The 22,934-nt window shown below is 41.8% G+C and overlaps 1 protein-coding gene across 3 annotated transcripts in view; it reads left to right on the top strand.

The window, feature by feature from the left end:
• The window catches only part of DCX (doublecortin), a 124,627-nt gene that overhangs the window by 64,482 nt on the left and 37,211 nt on the right, over positions 1–22,934 (top strand). For all 3 annotated transcript variants that reach the window (XM_025276158.2, XM_025276159.2, XM_025276157.2), the window contains exon 4: positions 20,938–21,040. In XM_025276158.2, coding sequence (XP_025131943.1) covers positions 20,938–21,040 — 103 coding nt within the window. The remainder of the gene's footprint in view (positions 1–20,937; positions 21,041–22,934) is intronic.

The raw sequence follows: 22,934 nt of genomic DNA on the forward strand, positions 1-22,934 counted from the left end.
AATGGAGGTTTGTTAGGAAAACAGCAAATAGTGCTATTGTCTTCATGGTTATAATCCTCATACTTTTTATATTGTTTCAAAGTCCTTCTTTATACTCCTTTCTAGTCCTATGAGCATGACATTTAAGAAATTGTCAAATCAGACATTATAGCAACTGTAGGGTATCAATTTATCCTCAGCTTTTTTTCCTTCAAATATGAAGTGCACACTTAAATACATTTCAAACAACATTGGGTAGGACATCTTTCTGTCTCTGCTTAAGCCAGCTGACACAGAAGTCTTCTGAAATATATTGTCCCAGAGTACATCTTCTCTTTCTCTTAGAGCTTCCTTTGACAGTTATGGCAAGAGAACCTCTTGCTGATATTTCATTGAGTCTTTTCCTTCCTGGAGTTGGCAACTTTCTCACACAGATTCAAGAGGCAGCAGGTCTAGTGTAATTACCAGTCCAAACCCTATTTGGTGTCCCAGAATGGAATGAGTAAAGGCAGTGTTGTACTGGAACCATGGATGAAGCTGGACCTCAGAGCCTGTGAAGGATGCCAGGACTAGAAGAGCCAAGAACTTTGCAAAAACCAGAGGTCTAGGCAGGCTGTGAGTCATTAACCAAAAAAACAGTTAGGAACTAGGAAATAAGCTTCTACTGGGGTTAAAGCAAGGCCAAGTGTCAAAAACTCTAAACAGCAATGAACAATGGTAACAACAACAATACCACTCTAGAAAATGAGATAAATTCGGCTTTCGCCCAGAAGCCTGCTAAAATTGAACTGATTTTAGGGAGTGGCCAGCCTGAGATCCATAGGTGGGAGTAAGGAGGCCATCTTTACAGGTGGGGAGTGGACAGTGTGGTGGTCACAGCAAAGGTGCTTCCTTGACTGTCAAGAAATGCTCTAGAGTATGGTTTCTCAACCCTGGTACTATTGACATGTTTGGTGCAGGGATAGTTCTTCTGTTGTGTGGCGTTGTTCTGTGCATTGTATGATATTTAGCAGCATCTCTGACCTCTACCCACTAGATGTCAGTAGCATCCATCCAACCTGTCACAACCAAAAATGTCTCCAGATAATGTCCAATGTTCCTTGGGGAGTTAGGAGGAGATAAAATGGCCCTTGGTTGAGAACCACTGCTCTCAAAGCCATGGATTGTGAAAGCTTTTTGGTCTGAAGCCTTCTAGGGTCCACAGGCTTCTAAATTATCTTCAGAGCAGGAAATCTAAGGTAGCAGGTATAAGGATATGTTGGGAAGTTAATCCCAACAGATGTTCTTTCACATCCAGTGCCAGGCTCATCTCTTCCATTAGGCACTATTGCAGTTCCTAAGAATATTGAGCCCTCAGAATTTTCTTGAAATCCTACTTAATTGCAAACTGAAGGGTAGATTTCCTCATGGCTTTCATTCCTGGTTTACATGCAAATTGGGACAAATGTGAAAATATATTTTGCAAATGAGTTCTAAAAAACATGTTAAGTTCCTCTATTCATTTTACCTTGAACTTAATTTCTTCATTTCCATTTCTTTTTACTTTCATTCAACCATATCATTTACAGTGGAAGTATATAACTGATGAGGTGGAACACCCAGAGGCTAGGAATAAAGGAGAGAGGCTAGAGAACTTTGACTGGGGTCATTTGGTAAGAACTAGGTCTAAGAACCTTTGTTCTGGGAAATACTTGCAAAGAATATTGTACCTGCTTCTCTGTCTTCCAACTCAGCCTCTTTTCTTACCACCTTTTTTTTTTTTTTTTTTAAAGTGTAAGGAAGAAGTCTATGCACTCTTTTTCCTCATTTTTGCTCATGTGGTGGATTTTCATGTCTGTCAGAAGTAAGAGTCCTCTGAAGGCCTGTCAGAACAGTTTTGTGGACAGGGTATAGTGGAAATGGCCTTGGACCGGGACTCCAAACCTAGGTTCTAGTCTCTTTCCCTCTTTATAGATATCTGATCTTACAAATCACCTTACCTTGGCTGAACGTCAGTTTCCTCACATGTAAAATAGAACTACCCGTTTGCCTACATGGTAACTATATGGTTCCAAAGAGACAATGGGATGGAACGCAGCATGAAACATGGAAGAGCTTTTACAAATGCAAAATGATATTAGTATTATCGCTTAATTATAGTTCACACGTCTTCAGTTATCCTTCCCCAAGTGTCACAGTGCCCACCGGAGAGATGTCATAGTCAAGGCTATAATAATAGTTCTTTTCTCTTACCTGCAGCAGCAGACCTACTCTCTAGGCCTTCCTCTCCAGATCTACTCTCACTTTCTACCCTATTCCACCAAGCTCTGTGCCCTTGGAGGCTGCCCTGTATCAACAGGCTCCCTTGTCTCCAAAATTCCAGTTGTGTTTGGTCAATGGGAAACATTGGCAAGGAGGAGAGCAGTGAAGTTTATTCCCTGATACCCTGCCAGCAAGGGTGCTGGCCATCACTTCATTGAAGGTCACAGCTCCTATCAGGAAGCTCTCTTTATATAACTGTCATGTTCTCTCCTGGGTTCTGGTATCTATTACCTCTCCTCTATCTTTCAGCTCTAAGGGTGGTAATGGATCCCATTGTTACTAGTCCTGAGATACTTCAGCATGTCCTATGGTTTCTTTATACCCTGCCCATACTTTTGTAATTCGTTGCCTTTATTAAACTCTACTCTACTCAGAGTATGTCATGAGTTTGTTTGCTTGCTTTTACTAATATCCTGACTGATATACCCACCAAATCTCTTTATTTACTTCTCCCCTGAGTTTTTATTGTAGTAAAATATATACTTATAAAGGATGGAACATTATAGAAAAAATACAATAGGTTTCTGGTTGTTAGTATTCTGTGCAGCCATGTGGAGAGTTAGCTCCTAAGTCACCACCTCTGAGCATCAATAATCAAGCTATCTGTTCCCTACCAATTGCACCATGCATTCTCTTTGTCTTATCCACAACCAACTGCAGAGGAACATTTAGAGGCCACAACTCTCGTGCCTACACTCTCCCACAAAGTTTGTATCCTTGCTAAATTCCAGCATCCTGGGAGGCAACTGTCTGATGCTTACTCCAGACTATGGTTTGCTGTAAATCAGCTTGCACCCCTTTGCTTCCCTTGGACTAAGTTTGCAGAGAATGAGCTTATATCCTTTTGCTTCCCTTGGACTGGAGTCTCAGGAAGCCTGGGAAGGGGGGTACAGTTAAGCCTCTGGGATTCCATGACAGCTGCCAGCATTCTGGCCCTGATGTCTCTGCTTATTAACCGTGTCCAACCTGGAATGTTTTGTAGACTGTCAGAGCTAGAAGATACCTCAGAAATCAACTAGTCCAGAGGTTCTAAACTTAAGGTCTATAGATTGGCCACAGGGAAATCCTTAAACTCCCTACATTATGTGCAAAATTAGCTATTTCTGTACACACATGCATTTTTCTGGGAGGAAAATTCATAGTTTTCATCAAATTCTCAAAAAGGCTTGTAACAGAAAAGAAACATAGACCACAAATGGCTCTAGAACAGCATCCTCACCTTATAGGAGAAGAAACTGAGGCCCAGAGAGATAACAACTTATTGAAGATTTCAAGTTAAGTCTAAGCTTTAACCTTAGAACCAAGGTGGAGATTATGTATGGCTCAGGAAACTCAAACAGGGACTCTGGATCAACTTAGAGGGGTGGGATGGGAAGGGAGATGGGAGGGAGGTTCAAAAGGGAGGAGATATATGTATAGCTATGGCTGATTCATGTTGCAGTTTGACAAAAAACAGCAAAATTCTGTAAAACAATTACCCTTCAATAAAAAATAAATAAATTAAAAAAAAACCCAACCCCTTCCTTCCTCTATTTAATTCCAAAGCCATATTCCCACTCTACTTTGTACCCAGTAGACACCAGATAACTGTTAACATGCAATTGATAATTGCAGTGGGCCCTATAAGTACACTTGCTTCTCTTAATTGACCCTACTGAACAGAATCTGGTGCTGTGTGGGGCTCAGGGCCAACCTTAGAGCTTAGTGGTGCCAAGGGATCAGGCAGGGTTTTTCCATCCCAGTTCCCTCTGATGAATGGAGTTCTGTCTCGTCCCTGTTTCTCGGAGCCAACTTGTCCCCAGGGCCCTGTGGAGGGGCAGGTGTCGGTCTTGGGCTTGGACTCCGAAGCCCAACTCCAGAGCCTCTGCAGCTGTTCTCATCCCTGTGAGGCCCCAAGCGGGAGCTGACAGAGAGACTCTCGGAAAATGGCAAAGAAAAGCTAAGGGAAAAACACCCTTTAGCACTGAGGGGTTGCCAGGCTTCCAGGGGATCTGGCACAGCCTTTCTCAGGTTATTAAATCACACTAGCGCCTGGTAAAACAGAGGATAAAGTCTTATTCCTTCCCATGTCGTCTTCTATGGCTCTCCTTCCCAGGTCACATGTCTTTTTCATACTATCCAGGATCCCCTACTGTATTTCCTTACCTCTCTCTCCCCATGTAGGAAATGAGTACCTTTGCCATCTAGCTTAGATACCCAGTGTAGCAGAATAAAAGCAATCTGGAGTTCTAGTATCAGCTCTGTAACTCACTAGCAATGTGATCTTGTACAAGTTGCTTAATCCTGATGGGCTTTCATGCTTCATTAATAAAACATGAGGCTGATGAACCAAATGAAGTAATGGAGGTGATATCACTTAACAAATGCAATACAACCAAAAGATATGTGGGGTCATTATGATCTCTCACCACTCAAAAATTATTTTGAAAGTTGAAAAGAATAACCTTGAGTGCCAATAGCCCAGCTGAGATCTAGCTGCCTAGATTTCAGTCTAACTGGGTTTTCCAGGGGGAAATTCTAGAATGAAGTGGGATGAAAAGTCACCATTGACTTTGAGTCCAAGACCAGTGGAAGGAGTCAGTTGACGGAAGTGTGATCCATTCCTGGAGTTTCACATGGTACTTTACTTCCTAGACACCTGTGAGAAGAGCTTCTAAGGACTAGTCACTCTTCACCAGGAAAAGAAGAGAGATCCAGTCAGATCTGGTGCTGGAGGATAAGAGGGAGTCAGCCTTAATATGATTTGCCATAGTAGTTAAACTAGCTTGCAGAGAATTCCCAGAGGGTGGCGCAAGATAGTGGGAAGAGACTATCAATCCCTCCCTGCACAATCAGCCAGTCCACACTGTTTCCTAAGGTGTGCCGTGCTTTGCTCAGTCATGTCCCACTCTTTGCGACCCCATGGACTGTAGCCCACGAGGCTCCTCTGCCCATGGGATATCCCAGGCAAGAATACTGCAGTGGGTTGCCATGCCCTCCTCCAAGGGAGCTTCCTGATCCAGGGATCGAACTCGAGCCTCCTATGTCTCCTGCATTGGCAGGTGGATTCTTTACCACTGAGCCACCAAGGAAGCCCTAAGGTACCACAAGGCAAATCATGGTCAGTGCCTTTAAGAACTTTTCAAGTATCTTTCAGGGAACTCGCCTCAATACTCTGTAATGACTTATATGGGAGAAGAATCTAAAAAAAAAAAAAGAGTGGATACATGTATATGTATAACTGACTCACTTTGCTATCCAGCTGAAACTAACACAACATTGTAAATCAACTATACTTTAATAATTTTTTTAAAAATAAAAAAAATTACATGAATAAAACTTCTTGAAAAACAAAAAAGAAATGCATGTTTTGATGGTTGAAAGGGAGAGAAAAGGTAAAACCCATAGGGTAACTAAGGTGCTTAAAGAAATGGTCTTTAGTCGGAGAGGGCATTGACATTGTGTTTCTTAATGCATATAATTAGAACACAAATAGATCTAGAATTTAGTAAACAAGTCAATCTTTTATTTCTTATGATTTTCTCTAATAAGTGGTGCTAATGGTCATTAGTAGTCTAGAATCACCTTATTATACTCTAATATCCTTAATTATGACACTAAGTTTTAATTATCATGGTTCTTAGACTCTTCCTACTCTTGTTATTACAAGATATTACAATAATATTTTTTAAAATATTTGACATTTTAAACTTAGTGGAAATACAACAGTGAACAAGACAGATGAGGCTCTACTCACTTGGATCTTACACTGTGATGCTGCTGGTGGTGGGTCTCTTAGACTGGTAGATAAGGAAGACTTCACAATTGAATAGGTGAAATTTGACTTCTGCTTCTGCAATATGGCAGACTAAGTATTCCAAAAATCTTCCTGCTGCAACTAAATCCTGAATAAATTATGGAAAAATTTTTCTTTGTATTTCTCTCTTTTTTGGCAGCTTTATTGATATATAATCTACATAATATACAACTCATCATTCAAAGTAAATTCAATAGGTTTTGTATACTATATGATTAATGTTTTTAATTCTGGTAAAATGTATATTATAAAAATTTATCATGTAACCACTTCATATGTACAGTTTAGTGGCATTAGTTATATTCACAGTGTTGTTCAATCATCACTACTATCTAGTTCAAGAATTTTTTTCATCACCCAGATAGAAACTCTGTTACCTTTAAGCAATAACTCCCCAATCCCCTTTCTCCTAGCCTGTAGTAACCTCCAATCTATTTTGTGTCTCAATGATGTTGTCTTTTCTAGATACATCACCTAAGTAGAATTAAATATAATATTTGTCCTTTTGCATCTAGTTTATTTCATTTAGCATAATGTTTTCAAAGTCCAATCTACATGCATCAAAACTGCATTTTTTGTGGCTGAATTGTACAAATACATCAATACAGTACGACTCTATTGTATGTATATGCCACATTTTGTTTATACATTCATCTGTTGGATACTTGTTTCTACCTTTTGGAAATTGTGAATAGCAATAATGGACATTACATACAAGTTTCTATCTGAGTTACTACTTTCATTTTTTTAGTATATATACCTAAAAGTAGAATTGCTGGGCCTTATGGTGAACATTGACATTTTAGGAATCAATGAACTAAAATGGACTAGAATGGGCGGATTTAATTCAGATGACCATTATATCTACTACTGTGGGCAAGAATCTCATAGAAGAACTGGAGTAGCCCTCACAGTCAACAAAAGAGTCTGAAATGCAGTACTTCGGCGCAATCTCAAAAACCTAGATAGGATGACTCTGTTTGTTTCCAATATCACAGTAATCGAAGTCTATGCCCCAACCACTAATGCTGAAGAAGCTGAAGTTGAATGGGTCTATGATGATCTACAAGACTTTCTAGAACTAACACAAAGAAAGGTGCCCTTTTCATCATAGGGGATTGGAAAGCAAAAGTAGGAAGTCAAGAGATACCTGGAGTAACAGGCACGTTTGGCCTTGGAGTCAAAATGAAATAGGGCAAAGGCTAACAGAGTTTTGCCAAGAGGGCGCACTTGATCATACAAACACCCTTTTCCAAGAGATGACTCTACACATGCACATCACTCGATGGTCAATACCAAAATCAGATTGATTATATTATTTTCAGTCAAAGATGGAGAAGCTCTATACAGTCAACAAAAACAAGACCAGCAGCTGGAGCTGACTGTGCCTCAGATCATGAACTCCTTAATGCAAAATTCAGACTTAAATTGAAGAAAGTAGGGAAAACCACTAGACCATTCAGGTATGACCTAAATCAAATCCATTATGATTATACAGTGAAAGTGACAAATAGATTCAAGGGATTAGATCTGATAGACAGCGTGCCTGAAGAACAATGTGTGAAGGTTTGTAACATTGTACAGGAGGCAGTCAAGACCATCCCCAAGAAAAAAATGCAAAAAGGTAAAATGGTTGTCTGAGGAGGCCTTACAAATATCTGAGAAAAGGAGAGAAGCTAAAGGCAAAGGCAAAAAAGAGAGCTATACCTATCTGAGGGCAGAGTTCCAAAGAATAGCAAAAAGAAATAAGAAAGACTTCCTAAGTGATCAATGCAAAGAAATAGAGGAAAACAATAGAATGGGAAAGACTAGAGATCTCTTCAAGAAAATTAGAGATACCAAGGGAACATTTCATGCAAAAATGGGCACAATAAAGGACAGAAACGGTATGGATCTAACAAAAGCAGAAGATACTAAGAAGAAGTGGCAATAATACACAGAAGAATTGTACAGAAAAGATCTTAATGACCCAGATAACCATGATGGTGTGATCACTCACCTAGAGCCAGACATCCTGGAGTGCAAAGTCAAGTGGGCCTTAGGAAGCATCACTATGAACAAAGAAAGCTAGTGGAGGTGATGGAATTCCACCTGAGCTATTGCAAATCCTAAAAGATGATGCTGTTAAAGTCCTGCACTCAATATGCCAGCAAACTTGGAAAACTCAGCAGTGGCTGCAGGACTAGAAAAGGTCAGTTTTCATTCCAATCCCAAAGCAAGGCAATGTCAAAGAATGCTCAAACTGCCGCACAATTGCACTCATCTCACATGCTAGTAAAGTAATGCTCAAAATTCTTCAAACCAGGCTTCAGCAATATGTAAACCATGAACTTCCAGATGTTCAAGCTGGATTTAGAAAATGCAGAGGAACCAGAGATCAAATTGCCAACATCTGTTGGATCATAGAAAAGGCAAGAGAATTCCAGAAAAACATCTATTTCTGCTTTATTGACTATGCCAAAGCCTTTGACTGTGTGGATCACAACAAACTATGGAAAATTCTTCAAAAGATGGGAATACCAGACCACCTCACCTGCCTCCTGAGAAATCTATATGCAGATCAAGAAGCAACAGTTAGAACTGGATATGGAACAATGGAGCCGTTCCAAATTGGGAAAGGAGTACGTCAAGGCTGTATATTGTCACCCTGCTTATTTAACTTATATGCAGAGTACATCATGCGAAATGCCAGGCTGGATGAAGCACAAGCTAGAATCAAGATTTCCAGGAGAAATGTCAATAATCTCAGATATGCAGATGAAACCATCCTTGTGGCAGAAAGCAAAGTGCTTCTTGATGAAGGTGAAAGAGGAGAATGAAAAAGCTGGCTTAAAACTCAACATTCAAAAAACTAAGATCATGGCATTTGGTCCCATCACTTCATGGCAAATAGACAGGGAAACAATGGAAACAATGACAGAACTTTATTTTCTTGGGCCCCAAACTCCCTGCAGATGGTGACCACAGCCATGAAATTAAAAGATGCTTGCTCCTTGGAAGAAAAGCTATGGCAAACCTAGACAGCATATTAAAAAGCAGAGACATCACTTTGCTGACAAAGGTCCATATAGTCAAAGCTATGGTTTTTCCAGTAGTCATGTATGGATGTGAGAGTTGGACTATAAAGAAGGCTTAGCACTGAAAAATTGATGTTTTTGAACTGTGGTGTTGGAGGAGACTCTTGAGAGTCCCTTGGACAGCAAGGAGATCAAACCAATTAATCCTAATGGAAATCAATCCTAATGTAAATAAATCCTGAATATTCATTGCAAAGATTGATGCTGGAGCTGAAGCTCCAATACTTTGGCCACCTGATGTGCAGAGCCGACTCATAGGAAAAGACCCTGATGCTGGGAAAGATTGAAGGCAGGAGGAAAAGGGGATGACAGGGGACGAAATGGAAATGAGTTTGAGCCAACTCCAGGAGATAGTGAAGGACAAGAAAGCCTGGTGTGCTGCAGTCCCTGGGGTCACAGAGTCAGACACAACTGAGTGACTGAACTGAACTGTGATTCATAATTCATTTTGTGATTCATAATAAGAAATGAATCTTTGGTTTTTGTCCCTGTTTTTTTGTCAAGGAGCTCTAAAAATTCTTGGAATTTTCCAAATGATGAGAGCTATAAAGATGTTTCTATTATGTCAATGAGGTGACTTTTAGAAAGCAACTGAGGATGGGGGCTGGTTGCTAGGAGAATCAGTCATGTGATTAAGGGGTTGGGATTTTTGGTCCCACACCCAGACCTCTTGGGAGGGGAGAGGGACTGGGGATTGAAAGGATATCCGATTACCAATGATTTAATTAATCATGCCTATGTAATCAAGCCTCCATGAAAACCCAAAAGAGAGGGTTTGGAGAGCTTCTGGGTTGGTGAACACATGGACAGCAAGGGAGACTGACACCTTCAGAGAAAGCATGGACACCCCATGGCCTTTCCCCATACCTTGCCCTAAGCATCTCTTCCATCTGGCTGTTCCTGAGTTATATTCTTTTATTATAAACCGGTGATCTAGTAAGTAAATATTTTCTTGAGCTCTGTGAGCCACTCTAGCAAATTAAACACAAGGAAGGGGTCTTGGGAACCTCTGATTTATAGTCAAACATGACCACCTGGACTTGTGAATGGCATAGGAAATGGAGGAGTTGGGGGCAGACTTGTGGGACTGAGCACTTAACCTGTAGGATCTGTTACTATGTCTGGGTAGTAGGTAGTGTGAGAATTGAGCTGAATTGTAGAACACCCAGCTGGTGTCCAAGAGTTGTTTGTTAGTGTGGGAAACCACCACCCCCGCCCCCAACCGCCAGCGCGCGTGCACACACACACACACACACGCTTTGGGATTGATGACTGGTGTCAGTGAAGTGGGATTTGCTAAAAGAGCCCTGGCTTACAGAAACTTGCGATTTGGAAAGAAAAAGGATAAAAGGATAGGAGAACAACGTGGAATCAAAGGTCATCTGGTCACCCACAGTACAGAGCAGCCGCCATGCTGCAATCATTTCCTAAAGGTAAAAGTTACCAATGGAATTTAGAGATGGATCCAACTCTTGGAATTTAGTCACTGGATGCATAAGGAAATGTAAACTAGTAAGACAGAGGCAAAATATTCACTCTCCTGTTATTGTGATCTATAGTATATAAACTAAAAGTAAACAAGAATAGTGTGTCAGATTTTGATGCTAGACGAAAAGCAGATATCAGTGACTCAGAGCTGCAACTGCTCCACCACCACCACCACCACCACCAAGGTTAAAAATTGTGCAAGGACAAAAGAAAGTACCTTCTAAGACCTCTGGTTACCAAGACAGGTAGTCAGCATGGAAAGAGGGAAAAACCAAGAAACTACCGATACTAGGAAGTGTAGTGTGAAGGTGTTGTCTTATTTTGTGAATCAGTATCATCAGTCTCCTGAGAAACCGTTACCAAAATGGATTATGAGAGTGACTAATTTAGAAACTGTGTCTTTGTCTTTGGTTTTGGTGGAAGAGCATGCTTGCATTGACACAGGACCTACAGGTCACTATGAAACAATCACCAATGTCTATATGTGATTCAGACAGAAAGCAGGTTCTTCCCAAGGAAACAGCCAGTCTGGTGGACTGGGTAAAGTGCACTGTAAGGTCCATTTACCCTGAAAAGAAGGGCTGTCCATCTCCCCCTGTGAATGTCAAGTAGAGTACTCCAGATTAAGCAGCTGATGCTTGTATGCAAGCCATGGAGGACTGGCTTTGTGATGACTGGAATATCCATTAGCTGATTATGCCCATTATCCAGGGCTCTTTCACATGGATACCCCTTATAATCTTACTGTTGCAAAACTTACAAAAACAGTTCTGGAAGCCTTATGGAATTTTCTGCCTCAGTTTCCCCTCAGGGTCTTAGAGATGCTAATAAAAACATTAGGTTTGGGCTCCTCGGTGGCTCAGTGGTAAAAAGTCCACCTGCCAATGCAGGAGACATGGGTTTGATCCCTGGTCTGGGAAGATCCCATATACTGCAGAGCAACTGGGCTCATGTGCCACAACTATTGTGCTCTAGAGCCCAGGAGCACAACTCCTGAGTCCATGTGCTGCACCTACTGAAGCCCTCGTGCCCTGCAGCCTGTGCTCTGCAACAAGAGAGACCACCTAAATGAGAAGCTTTCACTCTGCAGCTAGAGAGTAGCCCCTGCTCACCCCAACTAGAGAAAAGCCCACGCAGCCACAAAGACCCATCATTAGGTTAATTAACAGGGAATTAGAGAGGGGCGGAGGGGACTCTTCCCAACAAGGTGAAATTTTGAAATGGTTATTGAGAAATGAGATGAATAAAGTAAATATTCATAGGAGTGAAACAAAGAGGAAACAGGACTCATCCCAGCAAGGTGGTCATTAAGAAATGAGACTAGACATTGATGGGGTCAAAGTGTCCTCCTGCTGGCTTCCTAGCACTAGAAGACCCCAAACAAGTCTGCTCTGTTTACTCCAATGGGAAGAAATTTAACCCCTGACCTATAGCCAGTTGGTCAGAAGTATAGGTAAAAACAACCTGGGCTTGTGGCTTATCTCTGAAGGGTTAGGGGCAGTCTTGTAAGACTGAACCCTTAACCTATGGAATCTGATGCTGTCTCCAGATAGTGTCATAATTGAGTTGAACTGTAGGACACCATGCTGGTATCCAGGTTTTACTTATTGGAGGTATGGAGAAACAACACGCACACATACACACACACACCCCCTCAGAAGTTGAAATTGGTTTCAGGAACCCAGTTGTATGTGATTCTATGTTTAGTGTTTTGAGGAACCTGCAACACACTTTTAAAAATGTTTTTCTAAGCTTTCGGGAAAACAAACCCCCAAAAAAGCCAGGAGAGGGAAGCGGCACCAGATGTTGAAACTAGAACAGCAGGCACTATGTAAAAGTTTAAGCTTCCCTGAGGGCAAAACCCCCATAATTGGAGCCAGTGCTTTAGATATTATCAGAAATGCAGGACATGCAGGTGCAAACTAAAGAATGTACTTATCATCTGGGTCTACAAGGGGAGTCATTAGCCACTTGAGTCACTGACCTTCAACCCACCCTAAACAGAGTTCATGACAGATCAAGATGAGGCATTCAGTGCTCCAGGAAAACTGGCAGAACAAGCCTTCAGGTAGATTATTTTCATGAGCAACTTTTTATGAACCTGGTTTCTTGCATCTTTCTCTTTTTAGAAAAGCACTAAAACCATTAACTAAGATATCTATTCCTTGTGACTAGCAGCAACTTTCTACCAAGATGTGTGCGTAGTTGCACATACCTCCTTCCCTGAAATCACCTATCTGCTAACCTCCTCCCTTACCTATTTAAAACAATTTCTCAGAGCTGTTTGAGAGGCTGTCTCCTGGGCTATAGTCCTCAGTAAGATACTGAATAAACTTGATTCACACTCTTATATTATGCAGGGACTGTTTTTTTTTTTCAGTTGACACAAGGTCCTTGAAAAGTGAGGGACCTGATGCTGCAATCTCTGCATTAAGCCAGGACCCTTAAAAGGGAATATCCCCAAAACCTACACATAAACTGTTTGTCTCTGTCATGACTGTATGTAGGAAACAAAATAAACAAGAGCACTACTCTTAATGCTGCTGTGCCTGGTGCTACTGGAAGTACGCACTTGAGAATTTGCAGCCCAAAGCTTGCTTGCTCTGGCTCAGGTCTGAAACAAATTCATATTATTCATGTCACTAGGGAAACCATAGGTGAATAAAAAGAGCCCCCACATTGTTAGTGCCTCTGGCACCCAGCAGAAATAAATTGCCGTCTTTTTCAGAGGAAAGCATCCCCAATCTAGACCCCTCAGGGGTCCCAAAGATTTAACTTAGTCAAGTAGGAGCTCCACATTTTAAAACTATCAAACACACAAGGAAACAAATCAACATGAGGGAGAGTTAGCAGAAACAACAGATTTTGGTTCTCTAGGACAGAAGATACTAGAATGATCAGGTAAGGACCTAAAGGAACTTAATATAGATTATTTAGATAAACAAAATATGTAATCAAAATGGGATAAGAAAAAGGGACTCACCTATGACCTGGAAATCTGGGTAAAAAAATAAAATAGAATTTCTAAAAGTCAAAATTATTGTTGTTGAAATGTGAAGCTGTTTGAGTAGGTTAAAACAGCAAGTTAAATATATCTGAAGACAGAGCAAACCTCAGATTTGGAGATGTTTTCCAGAATGTTGCCCCAAGAGTTAAGAAGATGGAAAATATGGTGAGAATGAGATATGGAAGATAAGAGTAGGAAGGTCAAACAGGTACATAATTTTAAAATGACCCCAGAAGAAAGTCCTGAGTCTTAACAAGAAATGGTGATCGAATAAACTGGCAAACATGTACGTAGATAAATTTAAACAATATTAATTATTTAAAATAGTGACTAATTTTGGGGGTTAAATAAAAGATCTGAAATTTAAGCGAGGATGGCATGTGGGCTGAAAAGTGAAAGTGTTAGTTGCTCAGTTGTGTCCAACTCTGTGACCCCATGGACTGTCACTCCCCAGAGGAGCCGCTAGGCTCCTTTGTCCGTGGAATTCTCCAGGCAAGAATACTGGAGTGAGTAGCCATTCCATTCTCCAGGGGGTCTCCCAATCCAGGAATCAAACCTGGGTCTCCTGCATTGCAGGAAGATTCTTTACCTTCTGAGCCACCAGGGAAGCCCCAAACTGAGGGTTGCTCATGCTTAAATACAGTATATGGTGCTTTATTTTTTCATATATATTTTTGTTGTTTTTGTTTTGCTCTGGCTGGGCCCCTCAGCTTGTGGGAACTTAGTTTCCTGATGAGAGACAGAACCCAGGCTTCCAGCAGTGGAGGCTCTGAGTTCTAACCACTGGGTCACCAGGGTAGATTTGCTGGTGAAGAGGCAGCTAGGTCTGTGACTATCTGGGACGAGTACTTTCTACATAGAGGGACCTCCAAGAGGGAGGCTCTGAAGAATGAAAGTTCTTGATGTGTTTGAGAAGGAGAAAGAAGGCCAGTGTGACCAGAGCTAGTTAGCACATGTGATGTAAGAGACTGGATAATACAGAGCCAAGATACAACGTGAATTTTATTCTACCTCTGGTTGACAGGCTTTGGAGGATTTTTCACAGAAAAGTGATATGCCATATTAAATTTTTAAAGTATTACTCTGCCCACAGTAAGAAGAGTTGCGAGTGTATGTCTACGGGGTGGTGGGGGTGTGCTGCCAAGAATGGATGTACAGAGGCTGGTTACAAGGCTACTGCATTGTATCTTGGACTAGGAGAGTGACAATGGACAAGGTAAAATGTGACTTCTAGTCAAAAGTGAGTCCCAGGTTTCTGGTTTGGGAAGCTAGGAGAATTGTGGTACCAGTGCATGAGATGAGGAAAGCGGAAAGGGAAGTAGGGTTTGGAGAGGGAGCAATGAGAGTTCCATCTTGGGCTTATTAAATCTGAGATGCCTCTCAGATAAACAAGTGGCACTATCAAGCAGGCAGTTAAATATAGGAGTCTAGAGATAAGGAACAGCAACTTAGATCACAACGCCAACCCTGTGCCAGCCTGTGACTGGAGCCCATCCAAGGCAGGCAGGCAGGAAATGTTCCAGAATGAGAGTTAGCAGTAACTTTTAGAAAAAGCCTCACCCGTAATGTTTACTGAATCTTTCATTAACTCATTTTGGAAAGCTTGCCAACCACTCTATGGGCAGGGCACACTGTTGGCAAGACCAGGAAATCAGTGTGGTTTGACTTCCTCGCCACAAGGTTCCCTGTTCTTCACCACTGGGGCCACTCCTCTCCCCATAGACACTGTCTCTTCACCCTGAATTCCACCAGTCAACAACTGGATGTTTTGTCTGTGCAGAAGGCTGGCAGATGGGTCTGGGCAATTGTGCCGTAGAGAGTTAGAATCTCTGTGTCTCTAGAGGACAAGATTCAGTTCTTTTTCCAGGGCTGAAAGGAAAGAGAAAAAGGCAGGTTCCTGCTTCCTTGCATTTATTTCTGCAGTTATCTGGAATACCTTTTATTCCTCTCTCATCAATCTCTATGCCAACCATCCTTCAGGAGTCAGACTTCATGTCGTCTTCTCTGGCAGCCTTCCCCAGTTCTGATTAGAATTCTTCTCTTTGTCTCCCATACTCCACTTGCTCTGAGTGCCTCTATAATAGTGCTAACAACAGTCTGCCTTGTAGTCCAATTATTTGTGAAGTTCTGACTTCTGTATTATGCTGTCAACTCGGAACACAGGGGCCTCTTATTATACGTTTCTGTATCTCTCACGTAGTCCCTTTGCCACAGTAAGTACTTTATGAATGAATATTAGTGGAATTTAACTTTCAATGAAAATATTTTGCATGTTGAAAGTGAGTCTCATAGACAAGCAAGACCTTAATTCCTGAGATAACATCTCTTTCTGAACAGTTAGATAGTGAAATGTAGAATCTACCAGCAGCAGACATGTATGAGAACTAATAATAATTGCCAGCATCTGTAATATGTGGATGGAAAATCTAATCAAGCTTATATCGAATCACAGAGTGAAATTGCCATTTGTAGCTAATGGACTCAAACTGCCCGCACACAGTGATCTGTTGTCTCCATTTCCCCATTTGTACTTTGACATTGAAGCCACTGGATGGTCCATATAGTCTATTGTTCATGCTAATGCACAACCAAGCTAGCCTCCCTTCCCCCAACTCATGCTGGGTTTTTTTTTTAAAGGAAGAACAGGGAATAAATGGTTTAATGTTAATAGGAGTTGATTGATTTTATTGATTTTGTGCTGGCAGTTGATTAATTACATGGACAGGTGTCATGCTTTTGTGTTCCCTTCTCTGACTTAAATACCCAAGTGTGTTTCAAACAAAAGCTGATGTCAGCAAGACCCTTGATCTCTGAGGATGCTGTAAGTGGTATCATAATAATTATTATTTTTACCACTTTCATTGCCCCTTCACGACAGAAATTTTATCACAAAAAAACTGGCTTGCAAAATTAGATATTTGCAACGTAACCTAAAGTGTATTTGTATTATGTTAACCAAACAGAAATTTATTTTTGGGGGGCTATGCTGGGTCTTCACTGCTGCTCAGGCTTTTCTTTAGCTGCAGCGAGCAGGGACTACTCTCTAGTTTCAGTGCTCATGCTTCTCATTGCCATGGCTTCTGTTGTTGCGGAGCACAGGCTCTAGAGCATGCAGACTTCAGTGGTTGCAGCTCACAGACTCTAGAGCACAGGCTTAGTAATTGTGGTGCATGGGTTTAGTTGCTCTGAGGCATGTGGGATCTTCCCAGACCAGGGATCAAACCCATGTCCCTTGCATTTCAGGCAATTTACCACTGAGCCACCAGGGAAGCCCCTGAATGAAATTTTAAAAAGCAGATATGAGTGTGAGTTTCATTTGGAAATTATTTCTTACACTCCATTCCCCTCCTTTTTTTCCTTCTTCTTTGTTCTTTTCCTCCTCCTGTCCTTCTCTACTGCATACTCAGTTACCAGTTATGGTAGTGAAAAGAAGTTTTCTTATCCGTAAATTAAAAATGTGATCCATGAAGATGTTTTCTTTCTTCAATCCACTAAAACATTCTAATGTATCTTGGGCATTGATGAGGACAAAAGGTGGCCCTGCTGCCTGTATACCTTTGAAATCAGGGCTTAGGAGGGCATGTCCTCTCAAGCAATTGAATTGTTTTGTCCTGATTTGAATCAGGATACCTGAGTGCTAGTCTCAGCTCTGCTATGATCCATCTGGGTATCCTTCAGCCACTTTGACATTCTATGTTTTGGGTTCCTCATATTTAACATAGAGGGCTTTCTATTTTCCCAACTCTGTAACAAAGCAGGGAAGGGTTGTTGTGTCTCAGTATCCAAGGCATTTGGGAAAGCTGGGTATCCACATGCACCGTGTGAATTTGTCTACATTCAGGAGCCAGTAAAATGTGGGGTGGGATCACATGGGAAACCTGATGCTAAACAGCTGGATTGCAAAATGAACGTGTTTGAAGCCAGCCACACCATTGTGAGTTTGTCAGAAGCACAGGGGCTTTGCCTTTCTTAGAAGCTCCCCAGAGAAGAGGTTATCCAAAGACTCTTCCCAAAGCCTGGGTGGGGGCAGAGAGGCTTGGAGTTGGAGAAGGGTGGATCATTTTAACAGCAGCCCCCAGAGCAATCTATGAAGGCTTTGTTGTTCTACAATAGGATAGCATGGCACGTCACCACAATGGCTGCTTTTGAGCTTTTGGTTTTTCTTCTGGGGAAGTGATTTTCACAAGTACCTCCAAAATGAATGGTCTGGTACCTTTGGGGGAAGGGTTGCCGTTTGAAGTATTTACTAAATTCTTTTTATGACCAGTAGTTGGTTGAGGTTTTCCATTTCTTTTTTGCTAATTTCTTTATTTGTGTTTTCCTTTAAAAATGATTCATTTCATCTGTCTTCAAAGTAATTGGCATAGTGATACAAAGAATAACTTCTTAATTCACAGTCATTGCTCCTTTCTTATTCCTAAATTTATGTATTTCTGCTACCTGTCAAAACCTTTGAATGCTAGGTCGCATTGTCTGTCACTATTGATTTCTTGTTTCTACTTTTCTGCCTTTCTGTACCCTTTCAAAGCCTCCTTATTTTCTGTACATTCAATTGAGGCAAAAACAGCCTTGACTAAATTCTTACTATGTGATTAAGTGCTCTACCAGGAACCATGGGAAGATACAAAGGGAGGGATTCAATTTGGTCTTTACCGTCAGGGGACCTGCGATTTAATGGGAAGGAATAGGTGAGTACTCATGAAAATACACGGAGAAGGCAGTGGCACCCCACTCCAGTACTCTTGCCTGGAAAATCCCACAGACGGAGAAGCTTGGTAGGCTGCAGTCCATGGGGTCGCTAAGAGTCTGACACGACTGAGCGACTTCACTTTCACTTTTTACTTTCACGCATTGGAGAAGGAAATGGCAACTCACTCCAGTGTTCTTGCCTGGAGAATCCCAGGGACGGGGGAGCCTGGTGGGCTGCCGTCTATGGGGTCGCACAGAGTCGGACACAACTGAAGTGACTTAGCAGCAGCAGCATGAAAATACAGACAGGTTTTGAAACACAGTGCTAAATAGAGACCATGAATGGAGGGGTACCCAAGGGAGAGGCTTCCCTCACTCATGACCACAACTAAATGAAGCCAGTCAGGGGCAACCCCAGATACAGAGTGTGGCAGAGATCTTCAAGGTCAAGAGGCAGCAAGGGCATAAATAATTCAGAGACATACAATGTGTCAAAGTTAGGGGCTCCAAATTTGTTGGTCCAAGATGTCAGTGGGACTCTGCAAAAGGGTTCAAAGCCATGTGTGTAGCCTCTATCATTGTCTCTACTACCAGGGCAATATGTGTGTGTGTTCTCTCAGTCATATCTGACTCTGTGACCCTATGGACTGTAGCTTGCCAGGCTCCTCTGTCCATGGGATTTTCCAGGCAAGAATACTCAAGTGGGTTGCCATTTCCTCCTACAGGGGATCTTCCTGACCCAGGGATCAAACCCACGTCTCTTGCACCTTCTGCCTTGGCAGGCAGATTCTTTACCACTGAGCCACCTCAGAAACCCACCAGGGAAATATGCAGGCTGCTTATTGAACTAACATGCCAGCTAGTGACTGGGTCACTTGAATGTGGTACTAAATAGCTCTTATGGCACCTGCAAATACTCCTAGCACTCCTGACACAATATTGAAATGCTCTATTTCAGTGTATCTCATCCATCAGATTATGAGCTCCATGAAGTCTGTGGCCTAAGTCTTACTCATTTTTGTCTCCCCAATGCCTGAACCACATGTAAGTGCTTTTATTACTGAGTGGCTAAAAGCACAGGTTAGGATCACATCAATCTGTACTTACGTGACTTCATCACGTTCCACCTGACTCATTTACTTATTGTCTCTGGACCTCAGTTTTCTCATCTATAAGCTAGTGATGACAATAACATTGACCTCTTGGATTTGTTGTGAGAGTAAATGGGATGACAGATTTGGAAGTACTTAGCAGAGTGCCTGTTCAGAGTAAGCATTCAATTGGTGGTAGCTCTGTTTGTCATTACATGATTGTGGAATGAATGGGTGAGGATGAGTGGGCTGAAGAAGGATGGTGGCCTATTTGATGAGGTCAGGACCCAGGGTGGGAAGAGGCTTAATAGGAGCAAACTTGGCCATGCTCCAAGTCTCCCTCCCTTTTCTTGGCATCCTTTGGGTGATTGGGAGGCTGAGACAATGGGGATAATCTTTAAGCATCTCTTGCTTTGTGTAAGGCTTGCAATCATCTTGGTTGGGGGAACAGGGATTGAATAGACCCTGGGTGGGGAATGATGTTATTAATATAAACATTTTTCAAATGTAACATATTGCTCTCTGCACCCAGCAAGCTGTTGTTAGTTTGTGAGCACTGTGCCTTTGGAAAACCACTGAAGGCAGCTTGAATGGGTAGCTTAAAACAATTAGAAGCTTTGAACACTTTCAAGCTAAGGATTGGGATAAGAATGTTTTGACTCTATGGTTTCTCCTGGGGTTTCCCTGGTGTGCTGGACTAATTATCAAATGTAATTAGGAAAGCTGAGAAGTGGGGAGACTGCAGGGAGCAGCATACTTTCCCAGGAGCCCTCATTTGTTTGTGCAGAAAGGAGTTGGGGGGACTGTCTCTCTACTGTGGAGAAGCAGCAATGCATAGGACACAAGAGGGTGGGAAGGATCCTGGGAACATGCATTGACCAGCAGAGCCTCATGCCTACAGGGGCCCATTGCTCTTGATTAAATGTTAAGTGGTCAGGACAGGTTTCCCCTCCCTTTTCTTCAGGAAAGGATGGTATTTTGGGCCACTACTAGGTTTTTGATACACTTTTAGGAAAAGGTCCAATTTTGGGTGGGTCCAGAGTGGTTAAAACCTGGTCTCCTTCCGTCAAAACTCCTGAAGCTGGAGAGAGGGACTTCCACATCTCAGTCAGCCATGGAGTCAGTCCACCTCAAGCTGTGGAAGATCTTTCTCATCTTCCTTGGCCTACACCCTTGACCCCAGAGTTGAGTTAGCAACACTCCACCTATGAAGCTCTGAGGAAAGGTGACATTTACAGGGCTATCTACTTGCTGACTTTTATTCAAAGGGGAACATTCCATTTGACATGGTCTTGAAGTTACTCTTGATAAGATGGAAACAAAATGCCACACATGCAACATGAAAAGAAAATGACACTCTGTGTATCTTTTACTCGCCAGGGGCTGTGGTGCAGACTATGAGCCTGGTATTTTGAGAAAAAGGAGATCCCTGGGGACTTAAGATGATGTATGAAGTTCATTGTCACAAGACCATCAAATATCAAATCACTGTCTCTGCTTTCTCTGTAGGTAACCTGTCTCCATGATTTCTTTGGTGATGATGATGTGTTTATTGCCTGCGGTCCTGAAAAATTTCGCTATGCTCAGGATGACTTTTCTCTGGATGAAAATGGTAAGGACAACCACTGAATTTTATTGTTTCATTGTTCTCACTCCTTCTATACCTTAGGATTTTCATGGGTTCATATGGCCTGGAGAACATCCATGAGTGGTCCCTCTGTCCCATATATTTGGATATAGAAGCCACTAACTGAAAGTTGATTGCCTATCTCAGATGCATTGACCCTCCAAACTCAATAAAACTCACTACCTGCCACCATAGTGACCATATTTCTTGAACCATATATTGTGTCACCTGGGCTGACAGACTCAATCAGACCATGAGAAGGAACATTTGGAGTCAGAAGTTAGTTACTGTATGCGTATATATTTTTTTCTAGTCAATATCCTCCAGCTATTTGGCCTATGTTGGTAGTTTTATTTTAGAACTCTTTTCCACTATATCCCTAGTGTCAAACATTTTCCCTCTTCCTACCTCCTGGCTTACTTCCCCATTCCCCATGCTTTGTGACTCAAGATTCCAGAAGATTGTGAATCTCAGGAAGGAGGTGAACATCTGCCCATCTCCCTTGACTTGAGTCCAAGCTCCGTGAGTAAGTTATTGGTGAATTAGCTCACATGGTCAGAGTTAGAGGATGATCCTGATGGAAAGACACATTCCAAACATATTTCCCAATAATGAGGAGAAAAGTATGGGGAAAATATCAAGTTGCACTAATATAGACTTTACAAACAACTAAAGTGACAAGGACCCTGAAAGAGGTGGCATTTCTGCTGTGTTCCTTTTGAGAAGAGGCAGATGACTGTAAAATAGGTAAACAAATCCCAGACTGTCCAGTTTCTTGTATCTTGTATATCTCCAGCTCTGGACAGTGATCACTAAAGTTAGTCAATCAAAACAAGAAGTAAAACAAACAAAAATGAGCTTTGTGCTTAACTCAGTTTCCCCCAAAGCCTAATATACCAGAAAAGATCTCCTAATCTTTCCGAGAACCAATATTTTTGGTGTATCTTTAAGTAGAAGGTGATGAGGTGGTGTCCAATGAAGAGATAACCCAGTACCTAGCTGTTTGGTTCCACTTTGAGCATGATCACATGAGGTTGGAGAAAGATAGTGGAAAGAGCTCTAGACTGGGACTCAAGAAGCTTGACTGTGCATCCTTATTTGCTGTTTTCTTCCTTTGTGGCCCTAAGCAAGAGGTTTAAGCTCTGCATTCTCATCAGCAAAATGATTTCAATAATCCTCCTAACATATTAGCACCATCAGTGTCCCAAATTACCATGGTAGGGATGCTGAGTGACCTGCATAGAAAGGGTACTCCAGACATATTAGACTGAGCTTGGGGGAGTAGCAGAAACATTTGGCAGACCCTCCTACACACCCAAGGCCTTTCTCTCTGTAAGTCACGAGTGGCATAGTCTCTACTGGTCCATTTATTCATTAAACCAGGAGAGCGGATTATGATGAGATACACTGACAATCAAAAAGAAGTCTATAAATGCAAGGTGGTGGTGGTGGTGGTATTGCTTACTTATAAAATGACATGGCGTCCTTAATATGCCTATTTCAATAAATGGCATGTGATGAATAATAAATAGTGGCTCCCACCCCCTCCTTTAAATTATTCATGAATATTTCATCTGTGTGGCTGCAACCTCTGAGCTGTCAATCTCTTCTCCAAGGAAATCAAATTTGTCAACTGGTGCTGTTCTGAGCCATGACTAAGTTGTCCAAAAATGATTGACTATTGACTATTTAATTACCTACTCTGACTGCTTTTCAACTCCTTCCCTTGTTTCCATGATCCAAGAGTTGAAACATCTGGCTTAGCCCAGGTGACTTTCGAAAGTTTCTCCCTTGCCTCTCTCTCCAGAGCCATCATTCCTTCAAACATTGAGGACCACCTTGTAGTCCTGAGACACGAGGTGCTTTGGCATGAGGTGCT

The sequence above is a fragment of the Bubalus bubalis genome, chromosome X, assembly GCF_019923935.1.
Source record: "Bubalus bubalis isolate 160015118507 breed Murrah chromosome X, NDDB_SH_1, whole genome shotgun sequence".
Classification (NCBI taxonomy): Eukaryota; Metazoa; Chordata; class Mammalia; order Artiodactyla; family Bovidae; genus Bubalus; species Bubalus bubalis.